At 40.9% G+C, this 19149-nt stretch overlaps 1 protein-coding gene across 1 annotated transcript; it reads right to left on the reverse strand.

The window, feature by feature from the left end:
• Positions 1-484: 484 nt before the first annotated feature.
• UBA2 (ubiquitin like modifier activating enzyme 2) lies at positions 485-18313 on the reverse strand. Its single transcript, XM_032700894.1, has 17 exons — positions 18140-18313; positions 14851-14934; positions 14514-14584; positions 13331-13395; positions 12768-12868; positions 12500-12621; positions 11758-11825; positions 8850-8971; positions 7945-8044; positions 7241-7401; positions 6512-6605; positions 6302-6414; positions 5678-5833; positions 5041-5137; positions 4369-4474; positions 3453-3589; positions 485-1806 (listed from the first exon to the last, which is right to left on the reverse strand). The coding sequence occupies exons 1-17, from the start codon at positions 18281-18283 to the stop codon at positions 1517-1519; spliced, it is 2031 nt and encodes a 676-aa protein (XP_032556785.1). The 5' UTR covers positions 18284-18313; the 3' UTR covers positions 485-1516.
• Between the last annotated feature and the right edge of the window lie 836 nt (positions 18314-19149).

A 19149-nucleotide genomic window follows, 5' to 3' on the forward strand; every position in this document is an offset into this window, starting at 1 on the left:
GCACTGGCAATTCAACACAATGACTGTCAGAACCAGATGCAGGAACCAAAACCTTTTTGTTTTTACATTTGCCTTCTGTAATTTTGTTTAAAAGTCATTCAGTTTGCAAATTGTAACAGAATAAATCTTGCTGCTCAGTTGCTGTGCTCTGCAAGGCCAACTCTGCATACTTACCTCTGAATAGGAGCAGTTTTGCTTCACTAACTGGAAGCTGGAAGATAATTTTGGTACAATGACAGAAATGGCCAATTAATGCATCCTAAGAACCAACACTGATAGTTTAGAGACCTACCAACACCAACAAATGCAGCAGGTTTTAAGATATTGATTCAAAACATTGCACTTTTGTCCTACACACAAAGTTTAATGTATAAAAACCAATCGGTGCTTTCTTCTTTCTGAAGGCAGGAGGGGATGAAAGCATGTGTGTGGTGGTGCAACTGCTTCAGCTGAACAGCCCAATAATTGATTGTCCAAGAAAAAAAAACATTCACAAAAGTTTTATTAAAAAAATTCCCCTTTCACCTCAAACAAGTGAAGCTTAAGTTCTGTACTACTAGGTTATGTTTAGAAAAATGGAAATAATACAGTAATTTTTGAAGGCTATACATTGTAAAATCCCATAAGTCAGCATAATCTTGGACTGTGCAAGCAAATATAGCAAGTATCTCAGATGTTATTTATTTGGTCCATCAGATGTACAGTATAGTAGTAGTATCTGAGTTTACAAAACATCAAATATAAATAACCTGAAACTGTAACAATACACAAAAATTTGCTTCTTACATTGACATACCAGGCAGTACGAGCTGAAAAACTGGAGTAAATTAACAGTTTTACAGTAATGTACACAGTGCCAGCTGATGTTTGAGAACACTGTTAGAACATGGCACTAATTTGCTTTGTTGAATTTTTTTCTTTGCTTGTTCAGGGTGTGAAAAATGTTTAGGACTAGGCTAAAAATGTTTTTCTTCAAGCATCCGTGACTGTGTGAATGCTGGAGGTGAAGCCCTCACACATGGAATAAGGGATAGGTAAATGTGCAGGCAGGCCACTGCTGGGAAACTTCAAAGGTACTCACTGAAAAACTAGAAGTGTAGTTGCTTCAAATCTGGGCATCAGATTTTACTAAACAAGTGGACGTTGTTTTTGCCCTGTTGGATGATACCTAAGAGGTATTTACACAGAAATAACATGCTTTTTCCATGATTGTTTAAGCAAATACTTATCTGTAAGTATTTATAAACTATGTTTCTATTACATTTAATATATGGAATTAACATGGAAAACATTTCTGGACAAGTCTAGTGATACGAGAGCTTTACCATCAAGAGAAGCAGACACAAATTATTTAAGCCAGTGATTTGGTGTTCACTTTGAACCAAGGCTTTAACATTAGTCTAGTTCTGGACATTTTTCACATCCCAACACCATATGCTGTTACAGTATTACATTATCATGTTGTCAAGGGGCATTTGTGTGTTCAATCAAATGCTCTTGCTCCTGCTCTGCCAGCTCAGCACACGCTCTTGGTGGTGACGTACTCGCAGCCCTTCTCTTCGAGTTTCCTCTTGTGGCTCCTGTTCTCCTCCTCAGCGTTGCCTGAAGTACCTTCATCCTCAGAATCCACGATCATCAGGTCGTCCTGGTCCGAGCCCTGCCCAGCACGAGCCCTCTTTGCCCCGCCACACTCACACTGCTGGCCCAGTTTCCTCTTGCGGCTCCTGTTCTCCACCTCATCATCAGCGTTGCCTGAAGGACCTTCATCTTCAGAGTCAACAATCACCACATCGTCCTGATCTGGAGCTGCAAAACACAGATGGATACTGCAAAGACAGCCTGCCCTCCAACTGATTTTCATACACAACAATAAGCATGTCTCTAATACAAGAAATCCACCTTGGAACATTCTTTATCCCTGTTCTTTGCTATTCGACTGCAAGAGGGTTTTCAATTTCCCTGAAATGACTATAAAATATGGCTTTCACATTGTTATTCCTTCTTCACCAAAGGTACGGAAAATATTGCAATAACCCAAGAATTAGGGAAATGCAGAAGAGGAGACTGAGGGGAGACCTCAGTGCAGTTCCAATTGCTGGGCAGGGGCAGAGGAGGGGCAGGGACTGAGCTCTGCTCTGGGGGACCAGGGACAGCAGCCAGGGAATGGCTGGAGCTGTGTCAGGGCAGGCTCAGGTTGGATCTCAGGCAAAGGTTCTTCCCCCAGAGGCTGGTTGGGCACTGCCCAGGCTCCCCAGGGCAGTGGGCACAGCCCCAAGGCTGCCAGAACTCCAGGAGGGTTTGGCTGATCCTCTGGGGCACAGGGGGTGACTCCTGGGGCTGGGCCTGTGCAGGGCCAGGGGTTGGACTGGATGGTCCTTGGGGGTCCCTTCCAACTCAGCATGTTCTGTGACTCTGTAACTTGTTCTGCATGCACAAAGCAGAACAATCCCATGCTGTCTGGAGCAGTTTTTGAGAAAAGAACTTTTCCACACCCCAAGCTGTAAGTGCAGTCTCTCCTCTCCATCCACACTCAGCAGAACTCCCAGGAGAGGCCACACTCCATGAGAAAGAACCCACAAAGAAAGGGAGAAGTGGAAGGGTGAGCAGATTTACAGAGCTAGAGGATAACAATGGATAGTATAAAAAGGCAAAATACAACCAAATGTGAACTTATAAGACATCTAGTGGATTTGGTTTTAAGCACAAATTCACTGTAAAAACTAATTTTATGCTATTTTTGTTATTTTTTAATATAATTTGAAATAAATTTTAGCAATGTTCTTTAAATTTAGTCTCCCCTGAAACAGGAGGCAAGTGACTACATACTTGTCTACTTTAATCTGCCAGGCAAAGGAACAGCATCCCACAGTGTAAACAGAACTATGGATCCCTAACTCACATCTGCCACAGCAAGTCCTTGGATTCATACACTGTCCCTGTCAAACAGTGTGACATTTCCTGTTCATTAGCCTCCACTTCTTAAGCATTCCATGTGCATTTAAGTTAAGCTATTTTGAGTGTGTTCAAAGAAAGTCCACATTAGGAAGGTGACAGTACTTCTTCCTGAGAGAAGAGTCCTTTCTGTTTAGGGAGAAAGTGATAAATTTGGTTGATTCATTTTTGTCAAGCAGCAGTGTGACCATGAGTTAGGAAGCGTCTAACTTTATTTAAATCACTGTGCAAATGATGCATTTAAGCTGACACCCCACCAGGCCCTTGCCAGGTAAATAATACAATTTCGAGCTGTATTTGCTGTAAACTTCTGTGCATTTTGTAACAACTGTAAATGTGCATTTTTCTATTTAATATCTCAGTTATACACAGAGGCAACTTAAATGCCTTTTATTTTGTTTTGGCAAAGTTAAGTCATAAAACTGAAGACAGCTACTTTAATTGGACTGCACTGTTGAAAGACTATTTGGTTTAATTTAATACCAAACCCTGTTATTTACCTGTTGATGTTGAGGGCTGTGCTCCATCATCACTCCCATTGCTGATGTTCCTTGATGGTGGTTCGGATGGTTTAGGGCCAATTCTTTCAGGGGCGTCACCAACAACTTCAAATTCCACATCTTTTTCTAGGTCTTCACTGCAGAAAAAACACATATGCTTTGGAACACCCAGGAGAAAACAAAACCCTGCCTTTTTCACAAAGGAAACATCATTCAAGTATTACAGCACCCTGCAACTATGACAAAAGGAGAAAAACATATCGAAAAAGAGGCATAGCTGGTCAGTCCTCCTTTGTAATTTATGCTTTGTCCATTCATAAACACTGTTCCACCCAGGGCCAGGATTTAACATGCTCAGGAGACAGAAAAATCATTACCTGAGCTCACCTTTCTTCCTTAATGTCCCACTCCTATTCTCCCTGAACATGCAGTGTGTTCATTTACTGTCTATAACGTGTCTGTTACTTATCCAGGGTTAAATACACTCACCAGTTATTTCAAAGTGACTTCTCAACACAGGTAGTCAAGTAGAGGATCTATTACCTCAGGTGTTTTTCCTTTTTAAATTTTGTTTTATTTCAAATGGCAGTTTCTTGCTAGTTGTTTCCCCAAAAGTATATTTGGTTTTGCACTGTGTTTTTATGTTGTGTGATGACAAATTATTCAAAGGAACCTTTCTGATGCTGTTGTAAAAAACCAAAACCACAACAAAAAACCACCCAAAACAAAACCAAACAAAAAACCTTAAACTCTATAATTTCATAAAAAAAAAATAACAATTCCTCTTTTACCTCTACATTTGCTTTCAGCAGCTTAGTCTTGGAACTTCGTTCTTGTATTTTAAAATGCTGAGTGGAAAACCCCTGTGGAACTGTTCTACATACACACATCCCAAATCATTATTTCAGAATCTTACCTATGAAGCACATTGATTAGCAGAGTGTAGTCCTGCAGGAAGTCATCTGCCTGTAGTCGAGTGCCATTTCGAATTGCAAAGTCTGATAATTTCCTGTGGTTATTTGCTACAAAAACAATAAAACCTGCAGTGTTTACAGTTATTTATATAAAGATCCTTTACACCTGAATCAATATGATGAAAGGAATACTCCAGAAGTTTTATGTAAAAACATAAGCTTAGCATTTATGAGCTATATTTAAAGTAAAAGCTGACTTTTAAGCCTGTTAGGAGTTAAAACTACTTATGTTGACTTATTTACCCCTCATGCATTGTGTTCAAGCTATTCACAATTACATTTAGGAACATTTTGGAGATGATATCTGTATTTCAGTAGTGCCTACAAGCATCATAAACAGACCACCCTTTAAGAACCACAAAATGAAGGGGGCTTGCAAACAGGTACCTATTTTGGAGAGGAATCCTGGAAGTACTTCCTGCAGGAAAGCTGGAGATGCAGACCTGCACACAATACCACTGCCTGTTCTCAGGCCACTCAAAACACTTGCAAATCCAGTTCTCTTCAAATACCAGTCTACAGGATGAACACTGCAACATCTGCTATGCACATATTTTGTATTGTTTCTTCCAAGGTTTTGTCTACTCTTATCTAAAAGCCTTCAGTACTCCTACCTTCTGTTTCTCCTTCTTCTGAAGAGATAAGGATAGTTCCCTTTCCATCATCTATTTGTACATCTGGTGCTACCATAGCAAATTTCTCTTTCAGTATCTGAAAATACAAATATGATTATTTAATAAATATCTGACTTAAACACACTTATAAAAACAGAACCTTGAATTATGTTGATTTTATTATCCTGGCATCTACTGAAAGCCTATACTTTTCTTTTTTTTCCACTTCCATGAACAAAATGATTATATTTTTGATGTCTGATATCTCCAGGTTCAGATATGCTGGAAAGTTTTTTAGAATACTTCATAAAAAGACAGAATTACAAATCAGTTGTGACTACACAACTGCAATGTGGCTACTGAACTATTCGACTGCAATATAAATTTAGTTTGTTGTTGTCAGGTATGAATAGGCTTTAAAACCATCAAAAAATTACCAAATGCAAACATTCCTTCACAAGACACAGAACACATATGGGCAAGAAGCATCTTGGTTAATCCAGCTCTTCTTGCAGCTGAGAGAAATGTAAATATAAGCAGGTGATGCTCAGTCAAAACACACTGAACAAAAGCCTACCTTTAAAAATGTACAGTATTAGGATCACAATGAAAGCTGTGTCTCTGACTCAGGATTTACCTTATCCTGGAGTGTTAACACAGTAACTTTGTGCACGTTCAGCTTCACAGTCACTTCTGGCTTACTTGCACACACATAACAGTTGGGGTTTGGTGGATCCAAAGCACAAGGAACCAACAGCTTCTTCCTGGGATTCGGCTGCTTGTTCAGAAAAATCTTGAGGACAAAACAGAAGAAAACAAGTTATTCTGTAAGTAACAGCACGTATAAAATCTGCTTTGCTCCAGATTTCTTCTCTTAGTCTCACAGAGTGTGTGTTCCCTGCTCCTCTCTGACATTCCTGCTGAGCAGCAGAAAGTCCTGTCTCAGCCAGTCCTCACTGACCCCTGAGCTGACTGAGCAGCTGCTGCCAAACATCTGCAACACGGAACAGCCACATCCAACTGAGGGCACTCTGCTTCCCTCTCCTACCCAGCACCAAATCCTCAGCAAACCACAGCACTTTAATGAGCCTTGACACCTGCACTTCTCTTTTCATTGTGACTGAAAGTTCTCAGCACCTCCAGAATCTACTGAAGCAACAAGTGAGAGACAGTGAAGCCACATATGAGTAAAAAAATGTTAAATGTAACTTTTCAAGAAATAGTAAATAACAAGAAAGGAAAATCTCCTTTTCCCACTTACCGTTCTACACTGGTCTATTTTTCCTGATAAGATCTTCAAACCCTCCAGCACTATCAGACCAGCTATTACTGCATTAGTAGTAGCTATAGCTGGGATAATGTTTCCTGCCATTGCTGCAAAATAAGCAAGAGTATGCAGATTTTAACAGCAAATGAAAACAAGAAGTGTAAGTTACTACTTAAATAAAACAATGTTATATTTTATCCTTACACTTGATATCAAATCTGCTCTTCATATTCATTCCAAAAACATGCATCCTGAGGTTTGCAGCAGAAGTGACAAAATCCATGGAAGAAGGGTCATCCTAACAAGTTAATGCAAAAAGCATTTAAAAATCAGAATACTCATTGGAAATAGTTTGCAACATATGGTTCCTAAAACCTTAAAAACCAGAAGGCTTTAAAAAAAGTCTGTACACTACTCCAGTTCAAAATCAACATATTGCCCCTTTCAGATGGTGTGCTTAGACAGAGCAGTAATACTTTAAAGACTATGTACAATTCAAAACACATGCATTTTAATAGAAAATTAGACTATTAGAACTAATAAAATGTCTTGTATGTTAAAAAAAAAGCTAAATCCTAAATCTTACAATGTTTTAAACATTTTCAACACTGAAACAAACAGTTTGAAACATTGGGTGTTTCAGAAAGAAGTATTTTTACTATCTGTTGTAATAATATTTTACTATTTTGCCCCCCATATTTACAAACTCTTTTTTTTATGCAAAAGTTATTTTACATCACAACAGTCAATCCTTACCCTCAGTGAGTTACAAAATATAGACTGTTTAAAGAATACATGTGTTTATCTGGAAAGTGCTTTCAGTGAGGAAACACTTTTGTTCTAAGTAGGATTATTTTGGAATGAAACAATGAGCCCAACTCATTTGTGCAACATATGTAGAGACTTTACAGAGTTTATATACGGCAAACTAACTTTATCCCATATAAGTGCTTCTCCATCAGCCTTCTCAGCCAGGTGAAGACTCAGGGTTTTAACACTCTTTGAGAACAGGTCTGCATAGCTCCTGACATTGAGAACCTGCTGATCCTTCAGCACTGCAGAGGATTCATTTTGTTGGTCAGATACATTTTGCTCTTTAGGAAAAAAAAGAAAAATAAATAAGATCAGCAATATTTATAAATTCCACAGTACTTCTCTCAAATAATTTTCCAATTTCAGCAAAATTAAATATTTTCTGAATTGAAGAACAATATCAACCTACAGCAGCCCCAACATTTTACAACAAATCTGCATTTAAAATTGCAACTGCAGCTATTGTATCAGTCACCCAGGCATGCACAAATTACAGCAGATGTAAACTTTCAAAAAAACTCAGCTTTCGGAGATAAATCTATCAGTGCTTATGGTAAGGTGGTCTAGAATAAGCTGACATGTAATTTTGTTAAATGTGTATTTTCTCCAGCCAATACTGAGTATCTGAAGTAATGACTGCAAAACAGTCTTAGAAAAACGCTTTCTATACAGAGAAAAATTTGAAATCTTCAGGAATTGCAAAGAATTAATATGTTCTTTATCAGTACTCAACTGTGACAGTAAAACAATGTACATATCACAGAGGTGCATTAAAAAATAGCAGGTACAACTTAAAAATATACAGCAGGAGGAGAGACAGTTACCTTGCTTTTGTACCTCAGCCCAGTCCAGTGGCACTGGAGGCTTTCTTTTCCTCCACAGCTTATCCATTGTCAGCAGATATCTAATGTCATCTTTGAAAAGCTAGGAAACATGAAAACAAAATTAAATTAAAGGGGGGAAAAAAAAGACACACTTTATTTTTACATCTGCTGTGAAACCAGAAAGTCAGGATTAGATTTATGAGGTTTAGATTTTCTCCTTGAAAATATTTTCAACTACATAAAACTAGATTCTAAAAACTTCTCATCCGCCACTTTCTAACACTCACTGCATCGAGCAGACACAGCTCTGATTGATCTGGGGAGGAGTAAAGTGAAAATCAAGAAACAACAGTCCAAACAGGGGGGTCATGTGCCTACTGAAGCCATCACTACAGCTCTTTGTACGCTCTCCCTGAGACACTCTTACCTACATGCCAATGGCTTTCCAAAGGAAAGTTATTACTATCTATGAACATGACATTCTATACTCCTTTTCTGTATTTATCCTTACTTTCAGTAACTATTTAGAACAAAAACTCCTTAACTAATTCCTGTTTTCTTATGCCAGAGCCCGATTAGACACAGAAGATGACCGATGGCTTTCAGGCCCTCACATTGGTTCCCATTATGCCCAGTGACATCTTACAGAAGTCAAACACACTTTTTCATATTAAAAGCAATTCAAATGGGTTTTTCTGTACAGTATGGTCAAGCTGCTGAAGCCACCTGTACTGATGCACATGGAATGCCAAAAAATGAGCAAATGTTGCAAGAGACCAACATGACAGCAAAATATCATCACAGAATTGATGGAGAGCATTAAGTGTCTAAGCTGGGTTTTGACTTGACTTTAAAGCACCTCATACACTTCAAATAAAGACATTTATCTGGGATAAAGAAGATACCTTAGTAAAAAGTTTAACTGGATCGTATCCAGTTGATTTAGCCCACTCCTTGGTTGAAACACGTTTAATCTCACCATCTTCATTGGATGCTAGTGCTCTGGCTTCTGCTTCTGCTGGCTCCCCTATTAATGAAGTGATAAGCAATATTTTAATTAAAAATAATTAAAAAAAAAAGAAAAAATGGAAAGCCCATCCAAATATTTCCCAAGTCAATAACCAAAGTTATGCAGGAACCATAAATTGGCTTTAGTGCACCCAACAAAAGCTGTGCTTGCCTCTGCAACTCACTGATTTAACCTGATGTCACCCAATTCCTTCGTTGGCAGAAACAAGGAAAAATTGTTTCCTATTAATTTTCTCCACATAGTGTTGGGATTTCATAAATATCTAACCACCCCCTTTTAGGAGTCTTTTCCTAGCCCAAGAGTCTTAGCTTGGTTAGGATTTCAGAAAAAAAGAAAAGTCAGCTTCCTATCTCTGGTTATTCTTTTACAAAACAATTCCACATACAGATGCTAATAATTACTTTCTTTCCCAGTCACATCCAACAATTGCCATCGTGATCTCTAATAAGCAGCAGGTTGATGTTTTCACAAAACTATCTATTAACATCTTGACTGAATGAGAAAAATCAACTCAGAGACCATCACTTTAGATGTAAATTTGTGAATGCTTCCCCCCTTCACCAGTGCTTTATTTGCATTATTTCATATTTACCTGCTTCATGTCTCGTTGCTCAGTCATACTGTATTGTGAACCTTTCTACTACTTTTTGCAGTTACTCCTCATCTTTATTATTCTGGGTGACTTTGCTTAATCATTGATGCTGAACTGCACACACCTCCCTTGAGACACTCCTCTGATCACCATTTATCTCTAGCATTCAAGCAGTTCAGGATCTTCACCCTTTTTTCTCCCCTTGGGTGCCTATATCCCTCAGGTTCCTCACAACCTGAGTTTTTGAGTCTGGTCCCTGCACATTCAGAATGGTTAAACCAAACAGCTCTGCTCCTCCCCAGGTTTATTGGTTTCTGCTCCTCCTCTGCTGGTCCCTTCAAATGACCCCCAGAGCCGTGCAAGGCATGACTTCCCTTTACAAAGGTTGCATTGACTCTTCCCTGACTGTCCTGGCTTTGGCTGGGATGGAGTTAATTTTCTTTCTAGTAGCTGGTCCAGTGCTGTGTTTTGGATTCAAGTAATAATGTTGATCACAGGCTGCTTCAGTTGTTGCCAGGAGGTTACTCTGAGTCAAGGACTTTCCAGTTTCCCACGCTCTGCCAGGGAGCAGGAGCACAAGAAGCTGGGAGGGAGCAGGGCCAGGACAGCTGAGCTGAACTGGCCACAGGGATATTCCAGAGCTCAGCACAAACTGGGGGAGGTGGCTGTGAGGGGCTGGGCACTGGCTGGGCACTCACCACTCAGCGGGTGCTGAGCAGCTGCATCACTGGTTTGTCTCCAGTTTTATTCCCCCCTCACTCTCTTCATTCCAATTATTACTATCATTGGTATTAGTATTACATCTTTTTTGTTTCCATTGTTAAACTGTTCTTGTCTCAGGCTGTGAGTTTTCCTTTTTGCGTGGTTCTCCTCCCCTGGGCAGGGGCAGTGAGTGAGGGCTGCAGGGTGGGAGCTGCCAGCTGGGCACTCACACCCCTTGTGTGACCACGGCAGCACCACTGCAGACACGAGGCTGCCATCACACCTCCTGGAGCTGCCCTGCTATCTCTGCTGACATAAGTGGCATTGTGTCTGCTACCTTTCAAGTCCTCCAGCAGCCACTGTTATAAGTTATTTTATATGCCACTCTTTTTAAGACTCACCTATTTCGTTCTGCACTTCCTATAGGAACAACCTGTCCAGTGATCCCTATCTGATGTTCAAAGAATTTGAAGAGTCAGAGGATCCTCTAAGCTCCCCCTCCAAAAGTCCATTTATCTATCAAAGGATCCAAAAGAAGCAATCAACAATGATGCTTATCCACCTCACAGTAACTATGATTACTGTCCTTACAGAAAAACAAATGAACAGCTACAAAAACATCACTCAAAATGGGCACATTCTTCACGTAGATTAACGCTGAAGTGTTGAAGGCTAGAAGAGTTCAAACAATCCCTGTAATTCCTTGCAATCCCTCAGCTAAGAATGGAAAAAGCAGTGACTACAAATATCACTCAGTCCTCTGTTCAGAAGAAAAGCTCTCCAGATGCAGGGAAGGAAAGGCTCCATCACTTTCAAATATGTAAGGGAAAAAAGGCCACCCTGTGAAGATCAGTGATATTTCATTTGCACTTCAAGCTCACTTTTCACTTTAAGTTTCTGGGCACATGGGGAAAACCATCTGCTGCAGAGGGAGCAGGAGACTCCAAACATACACAAACCTATTATCTCTTTCATATCTTACACCTGGATGTGGAACTGGAACTTTAGGAGTAGTGAGTGCATTGTGTTCCTCACAGCTGCTCTCTCTGAGCACAGTGACCCACTGCACACCCTGTTCTGAAGGGACCATTCAATAATGTTTCAGGCTGCCCACAAAGGCTGCAGTTCTGACAGGTGAAGCCACTAAACTATTGTCACTTGGAAGAGTATTTTTTACACATTCCTCATGAAAAAAACCTCTGGTAGGCACCATGGATTGACTTACCTAACACACACTGAAATTGTTTCAAAGATCTAATAAGAGGCGAAAGGAGAGAAGTGAATTATGCACAGTGTAGATCACAGTCTGTAAGGGAGACTACAGCTAACACTCCCCAAACTCTTGTTGTCCAAGGGTACAGGAAATAGAATCCTCTTAAAAGAAAATGGAGCTGAACTCTAATCTGAAGAAATGTAGAGAAACAAGTCCTAATCTCTGAAATAGAACATTTCAGTAGCGGGGTAAGATACCAGCTTATATCACACTCACAGGCAGCTTCAGGGTCAGCTCTGTCAGGGGAGACTTCTTGATCAGCATCTTCTTCTCCAAACAACTGGCTACAGAATATTAAGAACAACAACACAACACTAGAATTTCAGCACACTGGTTAAAGACTGAAGTATTTGCTAATGAATATATATCCACTTGAGGATTCTTGCTGTCAGACTGCCGCTTCATATATTGCTTTTTAAACTTTTGGGATTCATCACATGTGCACTTAACACTGACAACACAAAGTGCTCAATAAAAAACTGAATTTAGCAAAAGAGTTCACTCAATAATTCACCCAGTTTTATATTTAGACTGCAGTACTGAACGCATTTTTAGAACATATCCAAGATTCCAACAAACTTTACACTTGTTAGTACATGCACTAAACCGAAAAATGTGCTCAACTCCACACAAAGATGAAAAATAAAGTAACCTCAACCTACACTGCTGTGCCAAACTACTCTGCCATTACTTTTTGTGATATTAAAACAAGGTCTAATTGACCTTCCATCTTTTTATTAAAAGAAAAAAAATAACCACCCCAAAACCCAGGTCAAGGAACTGGAGGTTTTCACTGTAATTTAAATTTAAAGTTTATAATTTAAAATTAATCTAAAATCCATTACAATTTATTTTAAAAAAGTGTGTCCATTTTATGTCTCTGTCTGTAGGTTTAGAAACCAGAAGAATGAACCACAGTACCTATTTTCTTCTTCTTCTTAAAAAAAAAATCACTTACTTGAACAAATACTTAGCCCACACAATGCAGTGGATGGGTTCTGAGGGCGTATTTCGGATTGTGCAGCCTGGAAAAGTCTTTTGAGTTGGTTTAGGCTGACATTCATAACATTCTGTCACTCCCTAGGGAAAAATGAAGTATTTACTTGTCACACTGAGCAGGCTGCTGATAGTGTAAGCTATTAACAGATGAACTGTAACTCTATCTCTAAACAGCCAACTCCCTGTTGTCCAAAATAGCCAGTGACAACAGTAACACACAAGCTAACCTTTTTGATAACTGTAACTTGTCCAAGGTAGCCTGCAGTTCCACTCTCTATAAGAGGAATATCAGCAGCCAGACACATCCTGTTCACATGATTACGGGCAGCTGCAAATCAAGAGTTTTTAAAGAAAAAAAGTGAATAATTAGGGGAAAAAAAAAGTTTCACTTCTCTAAATTCAAACTAGTTTTCTATGCAAACATTGACCCTTAATCTGCCTTGTTTCATTACAGAGCACTACACCATTTTCACATTAAGACAAGATATATTTACATTATTAAACACAGCAACTCAACTGAATAAAGCTACATATGTACCCACAAAGCTACATGGGCACCCACAACACTCATCAGTTCCCAGAAAGCAGCAATGTAGCAGATCGTGTTTATTTTCAAAGCACCTGTAGGAGCACTAAGTACCCCTCAAGTTGCCAGCAAAGCACAAAAGGCTCAGCCCAACTACAAGTGGGTTAAGAGGATACTTGTGATTGAACTTAAGAGAGGAACAGTTACAGTTGTGTTTCTAAGAACACCAACATCTCCCAGTATAAAGCACAGTGCAAACTTCACCTCTGTTATCCAGAGCATTCATAACCAAGGTGAACTGGCGGAAGAACTCAACGTTATAGTCAGGGCTGAGGGAGAGAAAAACAGCACTTGAAATGGCACAGCAAACTTGGGGCATTATCCACAACAGAAACTCTGCACATGCAAAGGCTGGACTGATGTCCATGTGATAAATTACATGTATTACAAATTTAGCTAGGCTTTAACTGCCCCATTTGTCTCCTGCCCCTTTTAAAGCTGGGTGACAGCCTGAATTTTATGCTGCTGGAAGGAAGCTACTGCAATTAGTACTAATTTGACCAATGAAACGGGCAGACAAGGAAAAGTGATTAAACTACTCTGACCTAATGAGTAAATTGGCTGAGCTGTGGTAACTGACCTTAAAAACCATCAGCTGTGGCTAAAACATGCACACTGTAATTACCACAGCTCATCAGACTGTGGATAATTCATTACACTGAGATAGCTCCACGGCTCTGACTGTGCCTCCAGGAGCCAAGACTGGGATTTGAAATCCTGACACTTCAGTGCCTTTACACTGCATTTCTCTGATTTAAAGAAGAAGGTGGAAAAGAAGGGACAGTAAAGAGGAAACAGCATTAACAGTTTTACTGTTTCAGGGGAAGGATGCAGTGAGTCAGTGTTTCTGGCTAAGTGTAACATCAGAGTTCAAACCTCTATGTTACAGAATATCCATTTTTAAGAGACTGGACAAATAGAAATTAAAACATGGGAAACAGCTAATGAAAATCTACATATTCTTGTACTCTATTCACTGATTGCAGCTCACAAAGACTAAATTTTAACAGTTTGGGGCATATATAAACAACAGTTACCTACACACACACGGAAAGGACTTAATTTTTTTAATCGGAGACTCAACATTTACATTTCTTTTAATTTAATTATTGCTCAAGACATCAGGGCATTCTTACAGTGTGGACTCTCACATGGCAAATGTTGCTAATAAAATGAAAAACAGACACAAGCAAATGACTAAAGCTTACTACCAGAGCTTAAAACTCATGCAAAATCCACACTGAGGTGTGTGGCAGGCTCACATTTACAGCTATTTCTCCTTACTGAGGAAGCTTTGTAAAATACCTTAAAGCACACCACTGTAGCATTTAAATAACACAGTACTTGCAAATCAAAACATGGAATTAGAGCTTAAAACCAAACATACTTCATGATGCTATCATGGTAAGCTATAATATTAGCTTCTGGACAAAACTGTAACACGCTTTCCTTGGCAACCTAGAAACAAAACAAACAAAAAGAAAACAAAAAAAACACTTATTATTTCTTCCTTCCTTCTAAAGACAGACTTGATACCAGTTGAGTATCGAGTAAGTTGGCTACCCTAAGAGATTTAAATACTTTTATAATGAAATGCTGTGGATAGCCATGATAACCAACCAACACTTACCTCTGCACAGCAGAAACTACACTGGGACATGTTTCTAACACTATCCATAAAATAATACTGAGCAAGAAGACTTGAGCTTTGACTTTTTCCTCACCTGTGATTTTGATCTTCCAACATGTTTCTTTTGAAACAGAAACTGCCTGTTGAGATTGCTGACATCAATAGTATCCAAATCAATCTACAAACAAACAAGAGAGGCATTTCACTTCCACAGAAACACAAGGAACAAAATCATGAACAGAGTTTGAAGGAAAGGTGAGACCAAAATGCAGAAACTTTACAGCCCCCTTTTCAGGTGTCACATCTGCACTAGAGCAACTGGACAGGCACAAGTGATGACCTCAGTACCCTCAGGAATCCCACCCTGAACACTGCTCTGGGCTTCCCCAAGGTGCAGGAAAGGCTGCTCCAAACCAACCAGTTTACAAATGAACATGGCTTTGAGCAACTGAATCACTGAACCAAGGGCTGCATCACCAACTTACACACACACTGCAGGGCACGAGTTTTACTGGTTGTCACAGGACTAACTGCCCAAGTGTATGTTAAAAAATAATGAAGTTTGCTTACAAAATGAAAATATCCAATCACACAACCAAGGTGTCTAAAAACATACAGCACAGAACACCTGTGGTGTACAACCTCAAAGGATGCCATGTCTGCAATTCCCCTAAAAGCCTTGTTCCTATTTATTAATATATGCACAGGAACAGCAAAAATTCAAATGTCTTTAACCCCCACCACCAGAATTAAGATTTAACTAGAACTCTGACATTTATTCCTAGCTTTGTTACTACTTTTCCTTTAATTAAACAGTTTCTCTGATCAGTGACTCTTTTTAGAAGTCCTCTCCTGTCCTTAACATTTGTAACCAGGAGGAGGGACAGTTTTTCTGAGTATCAGAGATGTTTCTCACAATTCCCACAGATAATGGTGACAAACTCAACACAGCAACACTTTCACTGCACACTCCTCTCAGCCTGACAGTGCAGTGAGAAGGGTAAACATGACACTGAGGGTGTTCTCATACACTTCTCATTTTATGAATTATGAAAAACACACTTATGGAACATCCTTTGCATGCAAGATCCAAACTCCAAGATTAAAATTCCTGTTTTCTGAAGGGAATATCTTTAATTTAAGGACTAAGCTTTAATATACTAAGAACTGCAACAGCTCAAGAGTTTTATTGAAACACTAAATATAAGCACTTGTGAATATAGAGCAAACAGAAAAGATACAATGCCTTAGAAATGTATTATAAAGCAGAGATTGTTAAACTCTATCACCCACAGTATCAGAGTAACTACCCATGGCCTTGTATCTTTTAATGAAAATGGTATTTGCATGAAAACACATTTCTACCTCCTTTCTTTCTCCTGAGACACACTCAGAAAGCTTGTTTAGTCCAAAGCCAAAAAGACCAAGAACCTCAAGGGAAAACAGTTAAGGGCAAAACTCTGTTAAAACTTCCACTACCCAGAAAACTTCGAGTATTTTAACTGGGGATGAGGACAAAGGGACACAAAATACCACTGCAAACAGCAAAACCAGGGTAAAGGAGGCAAAGGAAGGTTTTCTCCAGAGAGACAACTTGACCATTAGACCTCAACAGAAGCTCCAGTCCAGCTCAAAATGACCAGAATTTAACAGTTCACCTATTAAACAACTTCTACACAGCTACCATTTTAGTCAGCTGGAAGAAAAGGCACCAGAACTTCTTAAGAATATATATCATGTTCTTAATTCAGACCTGGATATTGAGTAACTTCATTTTGTTCTCCATTCCTGAGGACAACAGCCTTTCAACACAATATATTTAAGTCACATATTTGTGAGTTGTCTGGTATTCAAAACTACCAATTTTTTTTAGTATTAATATTTTTTTTTAAAAAATCACAACTTACTTATAAAAATATAAAGTATTTTCAAGTGTTCAGGTTTGTTAGTATTTAACAACCAAGGAAAACCCTCAACAATATCACAAATATTGACAAAAGCAATTTATTCCCCTGACAGCAAATTTCCTCTTTGCATAATTATTACTTTTTTGCTCTCACCTTGTCTTCTACCCACCCATTCCTTATGTTAATAAACTATTACTGTCCTGCACGAAACACTGCCAGTGATATTGTTAAATGAAGACAGCTCTGATCCAACATGTACTTAAGTTAATGGAGTTCAACCAAATCAGCCTTGAAAGACAATACCAGAACCTAAATTATAATAAGTGAAACAATAAGCAGATTTATGCCTAATGAACAACTGGAAAATCAGGAGCTATTAAACTCTATTGTAATGTTCTGCAGGAGGACACAACTGACTTGGTAAGGTGGGGAAAAAAGGGGGAATACTGCAGAAAATGCAGGTTTCCTCTCTTCTACAGTTTATTTCCCTGCTACAATGTTCAAATTGGAAAGGCTCTAAACAAAAAGGGACAATCTGGAATTACTTTTTAAACTTGTAGAATGTGTTTTAAGCGTATCTCAGTGGGAAAGTCTGAGTTGTAGAGATAACACAGCAAACCAGTAGCTGTTGTTCTATGAGCTGCTACAGTTCTAGGTACGAGCTGCTCTGCTCAGCCCGTCTGAGCACAACCCCAAACTCCTCCAGCCTGGCACACCAAACTCCCAGGTGTGACTCCTGGGCACACTCGGCAGGACAAAGGTACTCAAGGGAACAGACTGTGCTCCAGCTGGATTTGAAACCATGCGCTGTTCCTCATTTCAGTAAGGAATCAATGCAGGTTTGGACACCGGGTAACTGAAGTTCTGCCGACAGCATTTCTCTCTATCCCGTTTCCATCACACCCTTCCCCCCCCCCCCCCCCCACCTGCCCTTCCCACACATTTTCAGATTAATATCTGGAAGCAAAAGTGAAAGCAGGAGCCCGCGGGACGCGCCGTAACCGGATCCCAGCGCTGACGGTTCTACAGCCCGGTATCGGAACACACAATTCCCCTCCCTGCGGGTTTTCCTCGCTCCACTTCACCCCCGACCACCCCCCGGCACGCCGGCACCGGGTAAAGCCCAGCCTTTCCTGACACGGCCGGGCAGCAGAGGCGGACAGCGCGGTGTGCCGGGGAGTTCCACCGGCGCTGCCCGGGCCGGTTCCCGGGGGTGGCCGTGCCGTGCCGGGGGAGGCGGCGCAGCGGCCGCGGCGGGGCCGGGGCCGAGGGCGGCGATGGCGCGCAGGCCGCGGCCCTTTGTGGCGCCCCCGGCCCGGCGGTGCCGCGGCGGCCGGGCCGTGTCGGGCCGGGCCGGGCGGGTCCGGTTCGGCCCCGCGCTCACAGCGCGGCGGGAGCGGCCGCGCCGGCCCCGCGCCCCCACCGAGCGCCCCCACGGGCTCGGCCCGCCCGTCCCGGCCCCCGCCCGCCGCGCACCACGTAGATGTTGCTGAAGCCGGTGAGCACCAGGTTCTTGAGCAGCTCGCAGCCGATGCCGCCCGCGCCCACCACGAGCACTCGCGCCTGGGACACGGCCTGGGCCAGCTCGAGGCGCAGCGGCCCCGACAGCGGCGCCGCCATGACGGACACGGCGGCGGCTCCGCGCGCCTCCTCACGGCCCGCGCGGGGCGGAGCGCCGTCCGCGCTCCCCCGCGCCCCCTGCCGGCCCGGAGGACCGCGCGGGAGAGTTGGGCGGGGTGCCCCCGGTTCGAGTCCCGCTCCCGCCGGGAACCGCCCCCCGCCCGTCCCCGAACTCAGCGCTGGGCACCCGGGGACCGGCACGGCCCGGACAGAGCCGGAGCACCCACGGCAGCGCTCCCGGGCAACACGAGAGCTTTACTTGTGTTTGTTTTGAATATATTAATATTTTAAATATACATATTTAATATACTTATATATTCAATATCACTATATAAGTAATGTTTATATATTTAATACATTTATATAATATAGCTATATATATTATATATTTATATATTAAATAGATTTAGATCATAACTATATTTATGTATTATATTACTATATAGAGAGTTCACAAAGCATTTGTACAATGCTCTCATGCTGAGATTCTTGGGGTATTTATTCTGTGCAGGATGAGGAGTTGGACTCGATGATCCTGATGGGTCCTTTCCAACTCAGCATATTCTATATTTTTAATCTACTTAACATATTTATATTTAATATTTTTTGTATATTTATTATTATTACTCACCCTAAGTTAACTAACTCTCCTCCAGAAGTTGATGTCATAAGCTACAATTCTTCCATTAAAAAGTAGCTTTGCAAACACATTCCACCAGTTCAGGCTGTCCTGTTGTCTCTCTGTGTGTCTCCCCCTCCCCTCATTTTAAGCACACACTTTTACAGCACTAATTTATCCTGCAGCATTAAACCTGTACGGAATGCTCGAAGGACACTGACTTAAATTACTCCTCCATTCAGTCAAT

The sequence above is a fragment of the Chiroxiphia lanceolata genome, chromosome 13 (assembly GCF_009829145.1).
Source record: "Chiroxiphia lanceolata isolate bChiLan1 chromosome 13, bChiLan1.pri, whole genome shotgun sequence".
In the NCBI taxonomy this organism is placed as follows: domain Eukaryota; kingdom Metazoa; phylum Chordata; class Aves; order Passeriformes; family Pipridae; genus Chiroxiphia; species Chiroxiphia lanceolata.